Raw genomic sequence first — 19,254 nt, 5'->3', positions numbered from 1 at the left:
AATCCTTCTCTTTGGAAACAATCATGCATTTAAATATACTGGGAGACTTGGGCCATGCTGGTTCGCAGTTACTAGTGTAATGATATCTCTGAGTTCCAAACACTGTGTAACACAATTTGTGTTCCTATGGAAGCTAGGTGTATTTTGTAATGTGCCTTTATTTCGACAAGGTTTTATTCTGAGAGCAAGGTAATTGGCAAAAAGACCATGGATTCTAGAAAAATAAGGGCATATAAAGTCAATATGCATTTCATTATAAACAGGTCAACACAGTGGAGGTATAAGTAAATAATGGACACATCAACATTAGACACATCAAATTAAATAAAATGTTTGCTTGTGAAACATGTCTCCATTTGTATTTGCCCCTGAAGGCACCAAAACATCCTATTTCTATTCTAGATATGAGCAGCCCAAATGTGATGTCAATGCACGAGCCCACCCAACCAAACCTAAGGACCATTACCGGAGCAGGCATCTCCAAGGTTGGTTTCAGTCAAATGTATGCTCTGACCTTTTTCACATCCACAACACACTGGGATGTGGTCCAAACTGTTCTTCCTTAGCCTAGAAGTCAAAACTGTGTGAGAGTAATAGGACTGCCTGTCAATGTGTGTCTTTGTTGACATTATGATTGGTCCAGGAGTTGTTTGATAATGACTTGAGGATTTCCAGATTTCCCAGCACCCCTCACCACCAGCAGCACAGATTAATGGTCCTTGGCATCAGGAATAAGAGATAGAGGCAGACAGGTATGAACAGCCAAGGACAGAAATGAAGCAGCATGTAGAAGAGGTGGAAGAGTGGAGGATGAACAGATACCAGGGACAGTTAATGAAAGATGGATGGTAAGGGTGAAAGATAGGGTTTGAGATAGGAGGAGCCAGCTTGTGGGGTCTGCATAGTTTTGGTAATCAACATTGCCTAAAAATAAGGAAACATTTCTCACCATTTGTATCAAAACTAAGGCCCTGCAACAGGGTGTTTTTTAAAGTAGGTTGCTTGACCTACAGCTCTGGGGTCTCATTTATAAAACGTTTAAAAAAAGGATTCTTAGTTTTATAGTTTTTTTACGGTGAATCATGGCGACCGGTGAAAACATTTTAAATAAAGGGCTACTTCTCAGACACTGTTAACCTATTGGTGGAGGCCCGAAAACCACATTATTTGGTGGCCGGTGGATCACCAATTAAAAAAACAGTGCGAGTGGCGTCAACTGTGCCAGTGATACTGCGAGTCGAGATACAATTTGAAAACAAAAGTGAACAGTAATCTATTAAAGTCTGGACTGATAATAAGGACGTAGAGTGTAGCAATTGCGCGGGAGCTTAACAACTGTATTTACTGACTGGAGACTTTTGGGGGTAGTTGGCCTTGTCTGTTGTTTAGTGTTTGTTTTCATGGAGAGTAAACCAAACCTCAGCAATTCTCCAGGAATCTCAATGTCCATCCAGTTCATACAAACGAAGAGCCACTAGGTGAATTCTCCAGCCACTCCATTCTGGCATTGTGCTTGCATAGGGGGCGGATCCACTCCCGTCTAGACAAAGTTTTGCAGAGGGAAAGAGCACAAAACGTTGCTACTGTCATTTAAAGGAAATTGAGTCTGGTCGCTTTCCGTTCAATCCCAGGGAAAAGCAATACACGGCTGCTACCTGAATAATTAATGGGTCAATCCATCCATCCACCATGTTGAATCCAGTTTTTGACATATGATGATATATGCACAGTATTAAATACATGTATTTAGTTATACACTGTGTTCTGCAGTTATTTAAAGGTAGAATATGTGATGTTATCAGTATTCCATGCAGTCGGGCATTTCCCCCTCCTGCACTCTGGTAGCGGACAATATGATGGTGAGACAGCGCTGAAATTTGATAAAAAATTTGAACAAATTTTTTTGTTGGATTGTACAAGGTGTTTATGGAACAATTATCACTCAGTACAAGCTCAAATAATACTGCTGGATTAAATCTTCATGATAATGATGAAATTTAGTGACAAAAACGTGTGTGAGGAAAACAAAATATATAAATATTATGAGTAATTGTTCTTCCCACATTTACTTTCTGCAGTCTGACTTCAGTACAGTCATCTGCGTCACCAATTCCCACTTTCTCCAAAATGTGCAGAGGCCTACAGATGCGTCAGAGTTTAAGTAGAGGACCGCACATTCTCCCATCGAGTTAATTTTTTATAAATCACAACCTTTGCATGGAAAGTGGCCTACGCACATTTTCAGCCCCGTTTTGTGCATATGCAAGCTTTATAAATGAGACCCCTGGTCTGTCAATTTGGCATAACAAAAATAAATAAATAAAAACAATAAAACTTCAGTCTGATTGGAAAAGGAGCTTCAGCCGTTTACAACAAGGGTGTGAAAGTAGCATAGTTACAGACGGAGAGAGGTCACAAAAACAAAGCAGAACTTCCTCTAATCTCCTGATCGGATTTACTAGACCGCTCCACTCAGCAAAGCCGTCTTGGCACAGCTCAGACAACTAAGAAGTCTATCTTGAGTGCAGCTTTGCTTCTTATTCACACTCCACCATTAGGGACGATCAAAATAAGTAAGGTCATATTCCCCACAGACACAGAATGAAAAGACCTTAGGAGACTTACAGTGCATTTGAAAAGTATTCACAGTGCTTCACATTTTCTACATTATGTAACACCTGTATTGCGTAGGGGTTGAACGAGATGCGTTTTTCAGGACTGATGCCGATACTGATTATTACAGATCAAGTAGACCGATAACCGATATTTTGAACCGATATGTCTAGTGTAAAAATAAAAATTAATGTCAAAATTAAGAATAAAAAGGCCTCTGACAAAGACTCTTTAAATTATTTTAACCATATCTTTAATTCTGAGAACTAGTTAGAAATAGTTAATAATAACTACATTAATATTATTAATAATAACAACAACATCAAAAGTGCAGGGAGCTTCCAGCAGCATTCTGTAATCATTTTGCAAAACTTAAAGAAGTAAATTTAAACAAGCAACAAATGAACAAATAAAGAAAAATATATATGTATTTTATTGTTAAATCGGTTTTGAAAATGACCGATACCGATAACCATTAAAAAATGCTTAATAAAGGTGCCGATAATCGGCCACACCGATAATTGGTCGACCCCTAATATTGCTATATTGATTAAATTAATTCAGTTCCCTCTGAATTCTACACACAATACTCCATAATGATAATGTGAAAAAAGGTTTATTGACATTTTTGCAAGTCTATTACAAATAAAAAATGAAAAAATCACACAGCTTACCATGCCAAAATGTAGCTTATGTGCATCCTGTTTACACTGATCATCCTTGAAATGTTTCTAAAACTTGATTGGAGTCCACTCGTGGTAAATTCAGTTGATTGGACATGATTTGGAAATGAATATACTTGTCTATATAAAATCCCACAGTTGACAGTGCATGTCAGAGCACAAACCAAGCCATGAAGTCCAAGGAATTGTCTGTAGACCTCCGAGACATGATTGTATCGAGGCACAGATCTGGGGAATTGTACAGAAAAATGTCTGCAGCATTGAAGGTCCCAATGAGCACAGTTACCTCCATCATATGTAATTGAAAGAATTTTGGAACTACCAGGACTCTTACTATAGTTGGCCGCCAGCCAAACTCAACGATCGGGGGAGAAGGGCCTTATTTAGGGAGTTGACCAAGTACCCGTAGGTCACTCTGATCACTCTGACAGCCTAGACTTGAACCCGATTGAACATCTCTGGAGAGATCTGAAAATGGCTGTGCACCGGACCCCCATCCAACCTGGAGCTTGAAAGTCCTGCAAAGAAGAATGGGAGAAACTGCCCAAAAATGTGTGCCAAGCTTGTAGCATCATACTCAAAAAGACTTGAGGCTGTAATTGCTGCCAAAGGTGCTTCAACAAAGTATTGAGCAAAGGCTGTGAATACTTATGTACATGAAATATTTACATATAACGGATGGATTGATCCATTAACTGATTCAGGTAGCAGCCGTTTATTGCTTTTCCCTGGGATTGAACGGAAAGCGACCAGACTACATTTCCTTTAAATGACAGTAGCAACGTTTTGTGTTCTTTCCCTCTGCAAAACTTTGTCCAGACGGGAGTGGATCCGCCCCCTATGCAAGCACCATGCCAGAATGGAGGGGCTGGAGAATTCACCTAGTGGCTCTTCGTTTGTATGAACTGGATGGACATTGAGATTCCTGGAGAATTGCTGAAGTTTGGTTTACTCTCCATGACACAACAACAAACAAACAAACACTAAACAACAGACAAGGCCAACTACCCCCAAAAGTCTCCAGTCAGTAAGTTTGATAAAAAATAAGTAATTGTTATGTAGCACACTCAATGCTCATACAGCTAAGTAATGATCGGACAGGAGACTGTGATGGAAATAACGTGTATACTTTATAGTGTAAGTTTTCAAGGATAAAGATACCCAGCCTTCAACGCGGGTTAACAGTGGGCATTACGGATGCCCCGAGGGAACAAACTGAAATTAATATCAATACACAACATTCCTCCCCCTTTACTTTTAAATCCCCATAAGTAAAAGTAATATTCACTGTATTGATTATTCTCTTCTAACAGTCTTAACTTTTAAGAAACGTAATCTTCTTTTAATAAAATAGTCCCTGTTTACTTGTACCAATGTTACAAGATAACATTTACATAACATTTTCTGAACTAGGGAAAGAGGGTAGACTGACTCAATTTCCAGACTTAACCTTGGGGTGTATTCAGGTTAGTCTCTAGACTACATGTTCAATCTGTCAGGGAGTCGTCGTTCTCTTGTGGGGTAACGACGACGTACAGGTAAGTCTACAGTCCCACTGTCTCTGAGTCTGAGTGGTGATGGTGTATGCCCAGACTGGGGTGCATCAGTACCCTGAGTAGGTACACCCACTGTTTCAGGTGAGTAGGGAACACTTTCCATGTTTCCAGGTTGCTGCAGTGGATGTTCAGATGATGGCTCAAAACCATGGAATGGCTCCAGTAGCAGTTCTGGGTTTGCCATTTGACCTGAGTCATCACTGGGGTTGGTTCCTGGCAACAGTTGATCCACGTGTCTCCTCCAGATGATGTTCTCTGGTGTTAGAACTGTGTAGGACACAGGGCCTGTTTGTGCGGCAACTGTTGCTTGTATCCACTTTGGACCTTTACAGTAGATCCGAGCAAGAATTCTCTCTCCAGCTCTGAAGCTTCTGTCTTTCGTTTTGCTCCGTCTCTCCACCTGTGCACTTTGTTGTGTCTGTACGACCCGCTTCGTCTTCAGTGGTCTCAGAAGGTCGAGTTGTGTGCGCATTTGCCTTTTCATCATGGCCGACGAAGGGGCCACTTTGGTCGTAGCATGGGGGGTTTTTCTGTAGGTCAACAGGAAGGCGCTCAGGTGCTTGTTGAGCGATCCGTTTCCTTGTGATGATTTTAGAGCTTGCTTCATCGTCTGCACAAATCTTTCCGCAAGGCCATTTGTGTCCGGATGATAGGGAGCTGACTTGATGTGCTGGATTCCGTTCGCTTCCATGAATGACTGGAACTCTCCAGACACCAGTTGCGGCCCGTTATCGCTAACGAGTTGCGTGGGCAATCCAAAACGACTGAAGATGGACCTTAGCTCTTCGATGGTTCTCTCTGATGAAGTGCTCTTCATTATGACAACCTCTGGCCATTTGCTGCATCAACTACGACTAAGAACATACGATCCTCCAGTGGACCTGCAAAGTCTCTGCCAAGGCTCCCCTGGGAAATCCCATGGGTGTAGTGGCGCTAGTTGAGGCATGTTTCTCATCGTTTGACATGCAGAACATGACTTGGCCTTGTCTTCGATAGCTGCGTCTAAGCCTGGCCACCAAAAGTAGCTGCGGGCAATCTCCTTCATTCGCACCACGCCACAGTGCCCAGAATGGAGTTCCTCAAGCACCTGCTTTCTCAGTGGCGGCGGGATGATGACTCGAAAACCCCATAATAAGCAACCAGCCTGAACTGTGAGCTCGTTCCTCCTCACCAGGTAAGGCTTTAGGCTGTCTGACAGCTCTCCTTTTCTCCCATGAGTGACAATGTCCATGACCTCAGACATCAGTGGGTCAGTGCGGGTGAACTTCTTCACATGGGCTGAGTTAACTGGGGCGTTGCTCACTTCCTTGAAGTAGAAGATTTGTGCCTGGGAGTGCTTTGTGTGTGAGACAGGTAAGGGAAGCCTTGAGAGGCCATCTGCATTACAGTGCTGCTCAGCTCTTCTGTACTTGATGTCGTACTGGTGAGCAGACAACAGTAATGCCCATCGCTGCATGCGGTTGGCTGCGAGCGATGGAATTCCAGTGTGACGACCAAAGATGGAGGTGAGTGGCCTATGGTCTGTGAGCAGCGTGAATCGTTTTCCGAAGAGAAACTGGTGGAATTTCTTTACTCCGAAGATTATAGAGAGTGCTTCACGCTCTATTTGCGCATAATTGCTTTCTGCTTTGCTTAAAGTCCGTGATGCGAAAGCAATTGCCCTTTCTTCCCCTGATGGCAGTATGTGTGAGATCACAACGCCAACACCATAAGGCGATGCGTCACACGCTAACTGTAGTGGCAAGTCGGGGTTGAAGTGAGTGAGGGCTTCTGAACGGACTAAGGCTCTTTAAGCATCCTGAAAAGCTTCCTCACACCTGTCTGACCACTTCCACCGGGTGGTGTTGTTCAAAAGTTCATGCAGTGGTTTAAGCATGTTTGCTTGGTTCGGCACAAACTTTGCGTAGTACGTTAGTAGTCCCAAGAATGATTGCAACTGACTCACATTTTGTGGGGATGGAGCTTCCTCGACAGCTTTCACCTTAGATGGTGCCTTGTGCAGCCCAGTACTGTCGATAATGTGTCCCAGGTACTCAATTGAAGACTGGAAAAACTCACATTTGTCCGTCCGGACCCGCAGTCCATAGTCCTCCAGTCTCTGTAGAGCGGCGTCAAGGTTTCTCAGGTGCTCCTGTTCGTCTTTACCTGTGATGAGTAGGTCATCGAGGTAACACTGGACACCGGTGAGCCCACTCAGTATCTGGTCCATAGCTCTCTGGAACAAGGCCGGGGTTGAGGTGATCCCAAAGGGAAGCCTCCGGTACCTGAACAGTCCTTTGTGAGTCACTATGGTCAGCAGTTTTTGTGACTCTTCATCAACATGCATCTGAAGATAGGCCTGACATAAGTCTATCTTACTGAATTTCTGTCCTCCAGCTAAACCAGCAAACAGATCGTCAATGAGGGGTAATGGATATTGTTCAGCTGTCAAGACAGGATTAACCTTAACTTTGAAGTCGCCACAAAGTCTGATGGATCCGTCTTTCTTCGTGACAGGAACAACAGGTGTAGCCCAATCACTAACACTAACTGGCTCCAGTACTTCACTCTTGACTAGTTTGTCTAGTTCAGCTTCGACTTTTGACTTTATGGCGTATGGGACAGGCCTGGCTTTGAAGCATTTTGGCTTGCTGTTTGGTTTCACTGTCAATTTAACTGTTATGTCCTTCATGCTTCCAAGTTCTCCCCCTCTTCCCCTTCAGATGGGGTGTCACTTTGGTCTTCCTCTCTGTGATCCAGTTTGTGCACTCCCCTTTTGTACTTCCTGAAATCACTTTTCCTTAGTTCGGTATTTCTGGTTGACTGTCCCTTTTTGTTTTTACACACACGCTCAATGTGACCCTTTTTGCCACAACTTCTGCAGTCTAAGTCTTTGCACCAACACTCCTCTGCTTGGTGACCTGTTTTCCCACAGCGATAGCATGGCTTGCCACCTACAGTTTTGTGTCTGAAATCCGTAGACACCTTATGTACTTGGGTTGATGTACTTAACTGCTGTGCATCTTTGTTTGCCATTTCCATTGAAGTACTCACTTCTATTGCTTTTTGCAAAGTTAAGTTACTCTCAGTCAAAAGGCGTTTCTGAATTGCCCCACTGCGCATGCCACACACTAACCCATCACGTATAGTGTCATTTAGAGAATGTCCAAATTCACAGTGTTCAGATAACTGTTTCAGTACAGCCACAAACTGCGAGATTGACTCCCCCTCCTCTTGATTTCTCTTGTGGAATCTGAATCTCTCAGCAATGATAAGTGGTTTGGGAGAATAATGTGCTTTTAAGATAGCCACTTCATCATAACCTCTGTCACCAGGTTTTTCAGGTGTTACTAGGCTGCGCAGTAGATTGAACGTTTTTCCTCCCATGACCGTCAAAAACGTTGGCACAACCACATCTGCTGCGATTCCATTTGCTAACACAAAGTACTCAAAACGTTCTGTGTATGAACTCCATTGTTCCACATATTCCTCAAATGGTCCTATATTTCCAATCAGTGCAGCCATCGTCTCACTGCCCCTTTTCACTCTCGCTGACAAACCATTGGAAGCTAGCTAGCTTCATACATTACCAGCTACCTCCTCGTTCTCTTCGCGTCTTTTTACCGCGAAAATACAACTTTTAAACTCGTACTTGTCCGAAAAAAAAATCAACACAAACGTGAGAACATCTCATATCTCGTCGCCAGTTTGTTATGTAGCACACTCAATGCTCATACAGCTAAGTAATGATCGGACAGGAGACCGTGATGGAAATAACGTGTATACTTTATAGTGTAAGTTTTCAAGGATAAAGATACCCAGCCTTCAACGCGGTGGGCATTACGGATGCCCCGAGGGAACAAACTTAAATTAATATCAATACACAACAGTAATAGTTTTCCCAGTGAATGGTTTGATTGTATATACAACAACAAAAATGCCCAGCTGTCCTTTTAAAGGGGGTCAGATATTTAATTAGGTCTGAGCCATTGGGAGCCTACTAAAACTTAAATACAAGCCTCTTAGATTGTGGAGAGTGTGCAACAGTTAGTACATGTGGGAGCGACCCTGGTTTGATAGACCCAGTTTCTCCCTGCTCTGTCTTCTACCTGGGAAGGGAGGAGATGAGGAGGATGGCTATTGCTGGGTGTTTACCTAGTCAACACCTGTTAGCAGGGGGGCAAGCATGCTATTATCTCCAGCCCAGGAGAATCTGGCCCTGCAGGCCTGCTGACGGGGCCATAAAACTAGCAGCCTTGAAAAAACTCCTCCCTTCCACAGGCAGTGAAACAGTCGGAATAGGCTGCAGACACTTAACCTGTGAGAAAAGGGAAAGAGAGTTTGAGAGAAAGGGCGAGAGTTGGAGACAGAGGGGCATTGAAGGAAAGAGGGGGAGGAAGAGAGACAGAAAGAAGGGGAAAGAGGGAGAGAGAGGGGGGGGGGAACAGAGGGATGGAGAGAGGTAGAGATCAGGAGAAATCCAGGAATCTCTTGGGCCTCTATAGCCTTCAGCCCTTCGATAACAACCTTGGCCCCCAGACTCTTAAAACTATATGGCTTAACACACAATTACTATCATTAGGGTCATTCCGTTTTCAGTTGCCCCTTGTTTACATTTACATGTATTCATTTAGCAGACACTTTTATCCAAAGTGACTTGCAAGAGAGAAGTCACTCTCTTGGAAGGGGAGTCAGATGGCTGAATGGTGAGGGAGTTGGGCTAGTGATCAGACTTTTGTGGTTTTGTGGTTGCTGGGTCAATTCCCCGCCGTGCCAAATGACGTTGTGTCCGTGGGCAAAGCACTTTACCCTACTTGCCTCGGGGGAAATGTCCCTGTACTTACTGTATGTCGCTCTGGATAAGAGCGTCTGCTAAATGACTAAATGTCTAAAGAAAGAGCTTTACAAAAAGTGCATAGGTCAATAATCATAAACAACAAACATTGCGGGTAGCCAAAAACTTGAAGCATACTTTGAAAAAAGCAAATAAGTGCCAATGGGTAGAACCAGAAGAGCATGTAGTTAAACAAATAAAAATTAAACAACATGATCCTAGTGCTAGAGTGTACCTGGAGGAAAGCAAGCAACATTAATATAGTTAACAGCGAGCACAAGTAGTTAAATCAGTTACAACTAACCAACAAGAGCAACAAGCCCCTCAATAATTGACATGATGTTCCTGGAGGAAATAAGCTAACATCTGAACTTTCTTGAAGGTCACATGACATAAAAACTTCACTTTAGGAGGTTATTTAACATTAATATGAGTTTCCCTAGCCTGCCTTTGGTCCCCCAGTGGCTAGAATTTTCAATAGGTGTAAACCTAGCCCTGGGTATTCTTCTCCGCCTTTGAGAAAATGAAAGCTCAAACGCTCGGTTTGAAAATCTGCTCCTTGTGACGCCACAAGGAGGAAGGTTACCTCCCATCTCTCTGCTTGGCCCGCCCAGATAATCTGGCCCGCCCATGAGAAACTGAGCTATGACCGTGCAAGTGTTTTTATCCTCAAGAAACATCATGGCTTGCAAACGAATGAAGCATTACATTTGCTCAGTTTGGATTTACAAAGGAAAACAAAAGTATTTTTACAGTGAAGACCCAGTGTCTTAATTTTATTTTCTCTGGAAATGCGCCGACACAACTTTCCAAAGTTTTGTATGTCTGCGCCAAACATTTCTGCCATGACTGTTTCCTCAACTTGAGCTAATACAAAGCTGGCCTTGCTGAAATAAAATTCTGGATCAGTACTAACTCTCCTTGGTCCAGCTACAAACCTCGGACAAGTAAGTTAACTAACGCTATATCATTTTGTTGCTTTACTGTATATGGTTACCGAGCTTGCTACCCTTAGAATGTGGCTGTAACATTAGCTCTGCAGCTAACAGCTGAGTTACTGTCGCTAATGTAAAAGTAGGTAGCATCAAGTATGTGTGTGAATACACATGCTGTAACGTGCGTGTTGTACACTTCTTTGTTAATTGGATAACCATTCTGCTGTTGTTATGGCGCTCGATATCCGCCTTTCCCCTCATTGAAATGATTATGAGTGTGCACCTCTGCAAACCAGGGTGATCAGATGAGAATTGGGAAAATTCAAGGCATCTTACAGCAACGGGGCTACGAGCCATTGCGATACATCCACTGTAAACAATAGTGCATGGTGCCACCTCTTTCCTCCTCATTAGCATTTAAAGCTACAGACACAGAAACAGAGCGTCTTGTGGAAAGCTCATTGTGGGACTGCTTGTAGTGGCTGTAATTATGCACCGAGACTGAATTTCGGGGAAGAGACTTCAGATACAGTATTAGGGGACCACTAAGGCCTATATAAAAGCATCCCAAAACAGAATATCATCTGACCTTTAAGTGCTGGTGTATTCCCGGAACAAGTGGGTCTTTAACCTTTTCTTAAAGGTGGAGAGATAGTCAGGCCCTCATGTTCGTACATTTGCAAATGTAGCGTTATCAGTGCCATGGCCAACCCGCAGATAGCGCATGCTGTGATACTTCAGTTAACGTCGTATTTACCAAACCTGCAGTTCATCGGGTAATCAGCGCCTTTTTCCGCCCACTATACTGTAAATTGTGAGCACTTACACGCGCAATTGAATGGGCCTCCTCTCTTTCTATCATGGATCAGCCACCAAAGTCAAAACAGCGAAAACAAAGATTAAGGCCGAATCCCAATACTCTGTCTTACCCCTAACCCTTACCCCTAGCCCTTCGTTTTGCGCGTTCCTGTGAGAGTAAGTGGTGTCTCAATATATAATATTTTCGGCTTAAATAATTGATTAAAAAATGATGACAGTCTTGTTTTGTGCTTTACACAGTCCTGTACATATATATTTGCAACCATGTTCTTAATTGAAACGTAAAAAAAAATGGCTAGTTTGCTGCGCTAACGTTACATTGCTGATTTGCATGCAGGGTCTATGCATGTCTACAGTTTTAATTAAACTCCATTATCAGCTCATTTCAAACACATTTTGTATGATATCAGTCAAACTCAGTCACTACTTGCTTTGGAGACATCGATATACGTAACCGTAACCAAGTGGCGTCTCATTTCATAGGGCTATGTAGCCCTTACCCCTCAGTTTTGAGACATAAGGGCTAGGGGTAAACTAAGGGATAGGGGTAGGGGTAAGACAGAGTATTGGGATTCGGCCTTAGTGATAACGAGGCCGGAATTCCACACCGACACAAGAAATTACAAATTCCAGTAACTGTAATATTGCATGGCTGCTTAATCTTTAACACGTAATAATTTTGTGTTCACTCAACTGAAAAAGTGTGATCCTTGTGGCAAAAATCCTTTCAGCTCGTGTCCTTGGCCTAAGTCTTCGTCTTGCTCGGATTACTTCTGCCATTTCACCAGGAGGCAAATGCGAAGAGCCCCGCATCCTGGTTTACACCTGCTTTTAAGAGTCACAGAATTTTCACCGCAAAATACAGGTGCGCTTTCACGGCCGTTTTTTGTACATAACGCGGAATACATAATTAGGCGCACTTTACGCATCCCCTCCCATCTCTTTATTCGAAACTCCCACTTTCCCCCTGACCCTCCCGTGAATGCATATGCATGACACGGAAAAGCACAAATGGCCAATTTTAGTCCCTGCGGCAGGCAGTCTGCGCTTTTACCTCAGGGCCGCATGTTTGTACATACCTCGCCATGCTTTTATGCGCACATTGCGAAACAAATACGATTGAAATGGACGCAAAAACGTTAGTACATGAGGCCCTCAGTATCTCTGATGGAGGTGGGGAGATGATTCCACCATTGGGGGGTCAGACAGGAAAAGAGCTTGGGTTCGGAGCGGGCTCTCTTGAGAGGTGGGACCACCTGACCGTTGTCAGAAGAAGACCGTAGGTGACGGGTTTGGGGTGTGAGGCTGCAGGAGAGACTTGATGTAGTCAGTTGCAGTCCCATTCACTGCTCGGAAGGTCAGTACCAGGGTCTTGAATCTGATGCGGGCCGTGATGGGTAGCCAGTGGAGGGAGATGAAGAGTGGGGTGACATGGGAGCGTCTGGGTAGGTTGAAGATCAGGCGTGCTCCTGCCTTCTTTGTGTTAAACCAACACTGTGTTATTTTCCCTTCCTACCCAGGCCTTTATTTGGCCACCTATGGCGGCTTTCTTTCATGTTGTTGTCACAATGTTGACTAGAGGGTTGATTGATGTGTGTCTAGACCCGTTGATGTGTATTGTTTCCAAATATAACAATAAATACCAAAATATTCTGTCTTTGTTTCCTTTCAAGGTTGTCCTGGGGCAAAGAAAACAGAATTTCTGACAAGTGTTCTTGACGCACTGTCAACCGACATGGTGCATGCTGTCACAGACCCAGCATCCGCGGGCAGGTTAGATGCTGTATCTGTTTTTGTGTTTATTGAATGGATAAATGTACTACTGTGTGACTTACTGTTGACTTTGAACTTGACCACCAGGATGCTTGAGCCAGACCCCAGTCATACCCTGGAGGAGAGAGTGGTTCACTGGTACTTTAGCCAGCTGGATAAAAACTCCAGCGGAGACATCGGCAAGAAAGAGATCAAGCCCTTCAAACGCTTCCTGCGCAAGAAGTCTAAGCCCAAGAAATGTGTGAAAAAGTTTGTGGAGTACTGTGACATCAGCAACGACAAGGCCCTGTCACTGCAAGAGCTAATGGGATGTCTGGGCGTCACCAAGGAAGAAGGTGAGACACATATTACAAACACAAACAGCTACACATAAACACACAAATATAACACACACAAACACACACACATATTGCACATATAAACACACACAGTAATACCCAAACACACAACTAGACATGCAAAGCACACACACATATGATGTACAGTACAAAATGTACATATTTATAGTGAACACATATAAAGGTTGCAGCCACATATTGTACATACAGCCCACAAACTCCTCTAAAGCGTTAAAATAGCACATCTTACCAAAGGTTAATGAGGTTGTACTTTTGTTTTCAGGGACAAAAACAGGTGAAGGTGTATCCTCAAGTAAACTGGTGAGTCAGTAGTCACTACAATTATCTGACAAATCATGTGGAATGTTGAGGTTATCAACTCCCTCTGTCTGTTGACAGAAATAAAACACACTGGGGGGGTATTCCAGGTAGCGGGTTTAACAAACTCTGAGAATAACCCTGAACTCTGAGTTGAGTTACTCTAACATGAGAAACTCCGAAAATTCGGTTCCAGAAAAGCTGATATGAATTTGTTAACTCAACTCTGAGTACGTCAACTCAGAGTTAAGCGCGGGCATGAGAACTATTAAAACCCAACATCAATGGAGCTCCAATACTAGGATTCACCATAGCACCCGGTGACAAAAAACGTTGCATACTCCACCAAGCTTCAGATACAAGTTTTATTTTGTGCTTATGGTCGAGCACATATTCCGGGAAAAAAGCAACACGGCTGTAGCAGTGTATACAAGTGGCATGGGAGACATTGCTGCCGAGGCAATGCATACATTTGAAGGCAATAGCCAGTCCATATATTGAACATTTAACCCCACTGTCTGTTAACATTACAGGAGAAAAAGTGTTCAATGTTTTATTAAATGTAAAAACATACTACGAACAGGTAACGCATATTTTGCTTAGGCTATACGTGTGTGATTGTAGCCTCAACGTCACCTTAGTTTTAATCATATTCGACATGATACTAAATAAATATCAATTGGTGCCTATTTCAATTTGAAGTAGCAGTTTCCCCCAACAGAATGCTTTTCATCAAAAGATGATTATGATGATTAAGATGACAAAGAGACATTGACTGCTGCCGCAGAAATGGATGCAGAGAATTATTTATGGTAGCTACTGGTAGTTCTCTCCCCATGTACTTTTATTTACAGGCTTGTGCGGAATTGTCAGTTACACTGACATTTTGAGAATAATTAATATTTAAAAAACGATTTGCACATTCTGATCCTGTTGAACAGAGCATGGATGCTGTATACAGTGACATGTTAATTTAATGGCAGGGGAATTTTGCACGTGGAACTGTAAAATGTAGCTTATGTAATATCATCCCCAGTTACAAGTAAGTGAGTTGTACAAATTGTAGCTCATGAAGAAAGTGCCAAACACTGACCAAGAGATGGTGTAGACCTACTCAAGGTAGAAGAATAAAGGCTAATCTCAAAAAAGATTTACTGGAACACAAGTTACGAGAGGATGCATGGTCACAGGTGATGTTAATTGTAGGAACAATATACTACATTAAAGGTGACATGACATAAAACTTCATTTTATGAGGTTATTTAACATTAATATGAGTTCCCCTAGCCTGCCTTTGGTCCCCCAGTGGCTAGAATTTTCAATAGGTCTAAACAAAGCCCTGGGTGTTCTTCTCCGCCTTTGACAGAATGCAGGCTCAAACGCTCTGTTTGAAAATCTCCAAGTGAGTAGATACGAGAAAGGTTACCTCCCCTCTCTCTGCTTTGCCCGCTGATTTAACCCAAAGAGTCAAATAACTGTAATTCCAGTGGTATTGGCATTATTTGGTTAATGTTAATACACTGTTCAATTTCCCATCTTCCTTCAAACCATAGGGGAATTCGTTTCGGTTGTTTGGCCAATATATTGACCCCCAACAATGTTGAAATAGATTTGCTGAAACAACAGTTACAGGACGGTAGCCAACATCATGTACATTTTAGGAATCATATGAATCATGTAAATTGTAAGAACAATAGCCGATAGAAATAGGCTACTCATTGTTAGATTTCTATTTGTAGTAATGAAGACCAAATACAATTTCAATTATTAGTCTTTATTTCAGTGCCAAAAGGCATTTGGCCAATTCTGAGTGCAAGTCCACGGCGAGTACCACTACCGATGAAGACCCAAGGGCTGAGAATGTTGCTAAAATAAATTACAGATTGTGACAAGAAACGGTAAAGTTAACTTAAGTGTTAGGGATCAGGGTCAGGGAATTAAAGTACATCAAACCGCAGTCTTAAAATCGTCTCCCGGCGTATAACTAAGCGAACACAATTTTGTTCGAGATCGCTCGGCTGAACCAGGAAATGACATGCCATGTCTGCCAACGCTATCAGGCTCATAAAGTGGGAGGGGATCGGTAGAAACGCAGAGTTTGGCATGGACAACCTGCTAGTGAGCAGGTTAGTTTCAAGGAGTAAGTTACCATGGAAACTTACCAAAAGGTTTCGTTACCTCTCTTTCTGGAACGTGGAACTCGGAGTATGCCTCTTTTCAGGGTTAAACAACTCAACGTTTTTACTAAACCCGCTACTTGGAATACCCCCTGGCTCTGACACTAAAAAGTAGGATGAGGTGATACTGAATAGTGAGTGTTATTGGTTTGCTATGTTGGTGCCATTTTTACAATTCTGTGTTTCTTCTCTTTTTCTTCAGAATCCGTCAAAGAAGCAAGGCTAAGGCAACAACACAGATTTTGCCACCCCATCCCATTTTGCCCTTATCAATCGGCAATGGAAAGCATAGTATTTGCACTTTGTACTTTAAAGAAATGTAAATTCACTTTGTAGAATTAAGGTATTTAAACAGACTGCTGAATATGTGAATTATGTAGTTAGCTTTTTTATGTCTTTACACAAATAATTTAACACATACAATGTATGTGTCTTGTGTGTCTAAAAATACTTGGTAACACTTTACAATAAGGGTGCATGAATTATCATTCATTAATGCATTAACTAATGCATGAATCATCATCAGTTAATACATAACTCAGAAAGTACTTAATGATGCACTAATCATGAACACATCATTTGGTAATAGAGAGTCACTCATGATTTACTATTAATTAAATCTGGAATCATGTATCAATTCCTATTGACATTTAGACATTAACTGATAGGTGAGTTAACTACTTTAGTTAATCGTGCAAACTATGACTGTTAGTTAACTGTGTGAACCAAAACCCTGAGTTAACAGGGTAATTCCTGTGTCAATTACTACAATGGCGGTATCCATGGATTGAGACGGTAATTAATAATTTGTTAATAGTAATGTGCCTCCTCAAGTAAAGTCATAACGTGAGTTACATTCACTAATGATTAACTAATTATTCACTCAACAAATACTTACAGTTTTTCAGAGAGACAACTTTTAAATAAACTCTATTATGAGTTGGAATCCTGCATTACAGTCAAAATAACTTTTTGACAAATTGATGACTACCATGCCGTTTGCATAACGTTTTATTTCACTCGAACAACACATGCAAAACCACCTTTCTAAGTAGTCCACTCGAAGTATCGATCAGATCTTCCAAATGCCTGGCTGCAACAGATCCTGGATTCTGGACAGATTCATGACGGTGAACTCCTATGTTAACTTTCCACCAGTGTCGATTTCTTTAAGACTGAAAAGGAAGCTCAGCTTCCCCTAAAATATCAAAAAATGTACGGTAAAATATTAACTATAGTGTTAAAATTTTAAACGTGTTAAAATACGTTCATCTCGAAGACGAATTAGTTCAGAATCAGCTGCGTAGTAGCAGGTCGACTAATTTCCTTCTCATACATTCCCGTAGCGTCACAGTGCATTTTCCTGTTGAAGCCCAGCTTCAATGGACATCATGAAGCTTCTCTGAAGAGATTTTTCAGTGTTTCAAAACTATACACTCATTGGATAAATGCTGTGATTATGTCCCGTCATGGACGCTCAGCGTCTTTGGAGGTGAATATAGGAGTGGGCTGGCCTGGACGCTGGGCTTCTGCGTGATGATTGGAGGGTGTGTCAAAAGACTGCATCTCCTTTTGATTGACAGCTATTTTGTACTATAAAATGTCGCCGAACCTACGAAGAGTTAAATTCAGCCCCATTGCGGATTTCTAAACTGTAGCAGGGACAAACTGCTGCAACCTATCTGTTTTTTTGCTTGGCGAAATGGCTAGCCATATTCATTTTAGTATATACTGTTTTTGATCATTTCGATAATCACCTCAGTGTCTCTAAATAGATTAGAGCCTGAGTTTAGAGCCTGTCAGCTGGCTGACTAGCTAGCTAGTCTAGGTCTAACTATAATGGGTAAAAAAGCATTGTTAAGTTTGAATGAGTGAAGTCAGTCAGCTCCACATAGTTTGCCTTTACCATTCAAATGCTTAATTATTCTCTGTTAGCTTTCACCCTTTTCAAGTTGATGTATAATGCTGAGCTTAGGGGATAGTGGAAAGTTAACATTCGAAGATAGAAGTTCACCGTCATGAATCGGTCCAAAATCCAGGATCTGTTGCAGCCAGACATTTTCTACGGGAGATCTAGTCAATATTTCGAGTGGACATCTTCTTAGAAAGGTGGCCTTGCATGTGTTGTTTGAGTGAAATAAAACGTTTTGCAAACGGCATGGTAGTCATCAATTCGTAAAAAAGTTATTTTGACTGTAATGCAGGATTCCAACTCATAAGAGTTTATTTAAAAGTTGTCTCTCTGCAAAACAGTAAGTATTTGTTGAGTGAATAATTAGTTAATGATTAGTGAATGTAACTCATGTTATGACTTTACTTGCGGAGGCACATTACTATTAACAAATGATTAAGTACCGTCTCAATCCATGGATACCGCCATTGTAGTAATTAACACATGAATTACCTTGTTAACTCAGGGTTTTGGTTCACACAGTTAACTAACAGTCATAGTTTGCACGATTAACTAAAGTAGTTAACTCACCTATCAGTTAATGTGTTAATGTCAATAGGAATTGTTACATTATTCCAGATTTAATTAATAGTAAATCATATGTGACTCCCTATTACCAAATGATGTGTTCATGATCAGTGCATCATTAAGTACTTTCTGAGTTATGTATTAACTGATAATGATTCATGCATTAGTTAATGCATTAATGAATGATAATTCATGCACCCTTATTGTAAAGTGTTACCAAATACTTTTCAAGAGTTGTATAAGATGTTAGTTTTGTGTCACTCCTGTTGTTTTTCTTTGTTCTGTTATAGATATGAATGCTGATATATGGATATTTTGTAACGTGGCTGAAACCTTAACTTACGCTTGTCCACATCTCTTACTCACTGAGCTATAGCATCCCCACCGACGCTTTGTACAGCTGCTTGTCTTAAACATGGATTGTCATCAAATCAAATTGTAAAAAAATGGATTCATGTTTATTAGAAATAAATAACTATTTTATACATTGCTGTATTATGTGTGGTACAGTAGTTATAATCAAGCAGTGCATACTGTACTTACAGCAAAGAGGTGAAATCTGTGAAAGTTGCAATAAAACGTTGCAAATTTCCCTCTTTGTAATTATAATTGAGTCATTGGTAAAAAAATAAGTAATTAATAAACAAACATTCACTGAAGAATAAAACCATTGAGAAATGTTCCCCTAAATAACCTTACCAACATGCCAAGCAAAAGATAACCAGGACAACAAAAAATGTAGCAAAGTAG

General features: G+C 41.6%; 1 protein-coding gene across 3 annotated transcripts in view; it reads left to right on the top strand.

The window, feature by feature from the left end:
* The window catches only part of smoc2 (SPARC related modular calcium binding 2), a 43,999-nt gene extending 25,015 nt beyond the window's left edge, over positions 1-18,984 (top strand). For 2 of the 3 annotated variants that reach the window (XM_084709807.1, XM_084709806.1), the window contains exons 9-13: positions 403-485; positions 13,093-13,192; positions 13,280-13,527; positions 13,814-13,851; positions 16,228-16,506. In XM_084709807.1, coding sequence (XP_084565933.1) covers positions 403-485; positions 13,093-13,192; positions 13,280-13,527; positions 13,814-13,851; positions 16,228-16,251 — 493 coding nt within the window. In that variant the 3' untranslated portion in view covers positions 16,252-16,506. Of the gene's footprint in view, positions 1-402; positions 486-13,092; positions 13,193-13,279; positions 13,528-13,813; positions 13,852-16,227; positions 16,507-18,794 lie in introns of those variants that run through there. The other variant, XR_014768875.1, reaches the window with a different exon arrangement.
* The last annotated feature ends 270 nt before the right edge of the window (positions 18,985-19,254 follow it).

This window comes from Hypomesus nipponensis, chromosome 11 (assembly GCF_054491055.1).
Source record: "Hypomesus nipponensis isolate SF chromosome 11, ASM5449105v1, whole genome shotgun sequence".
NCBI lineage: Eukaryota > Metazoa > Chordata > Actinopteri > Osmeriformes > Osmeridae > Hypomesus > Hypomesus nipponensis.
This window is presented reverse-complemented; position numbering and strand designations above follow the sequence as displayed.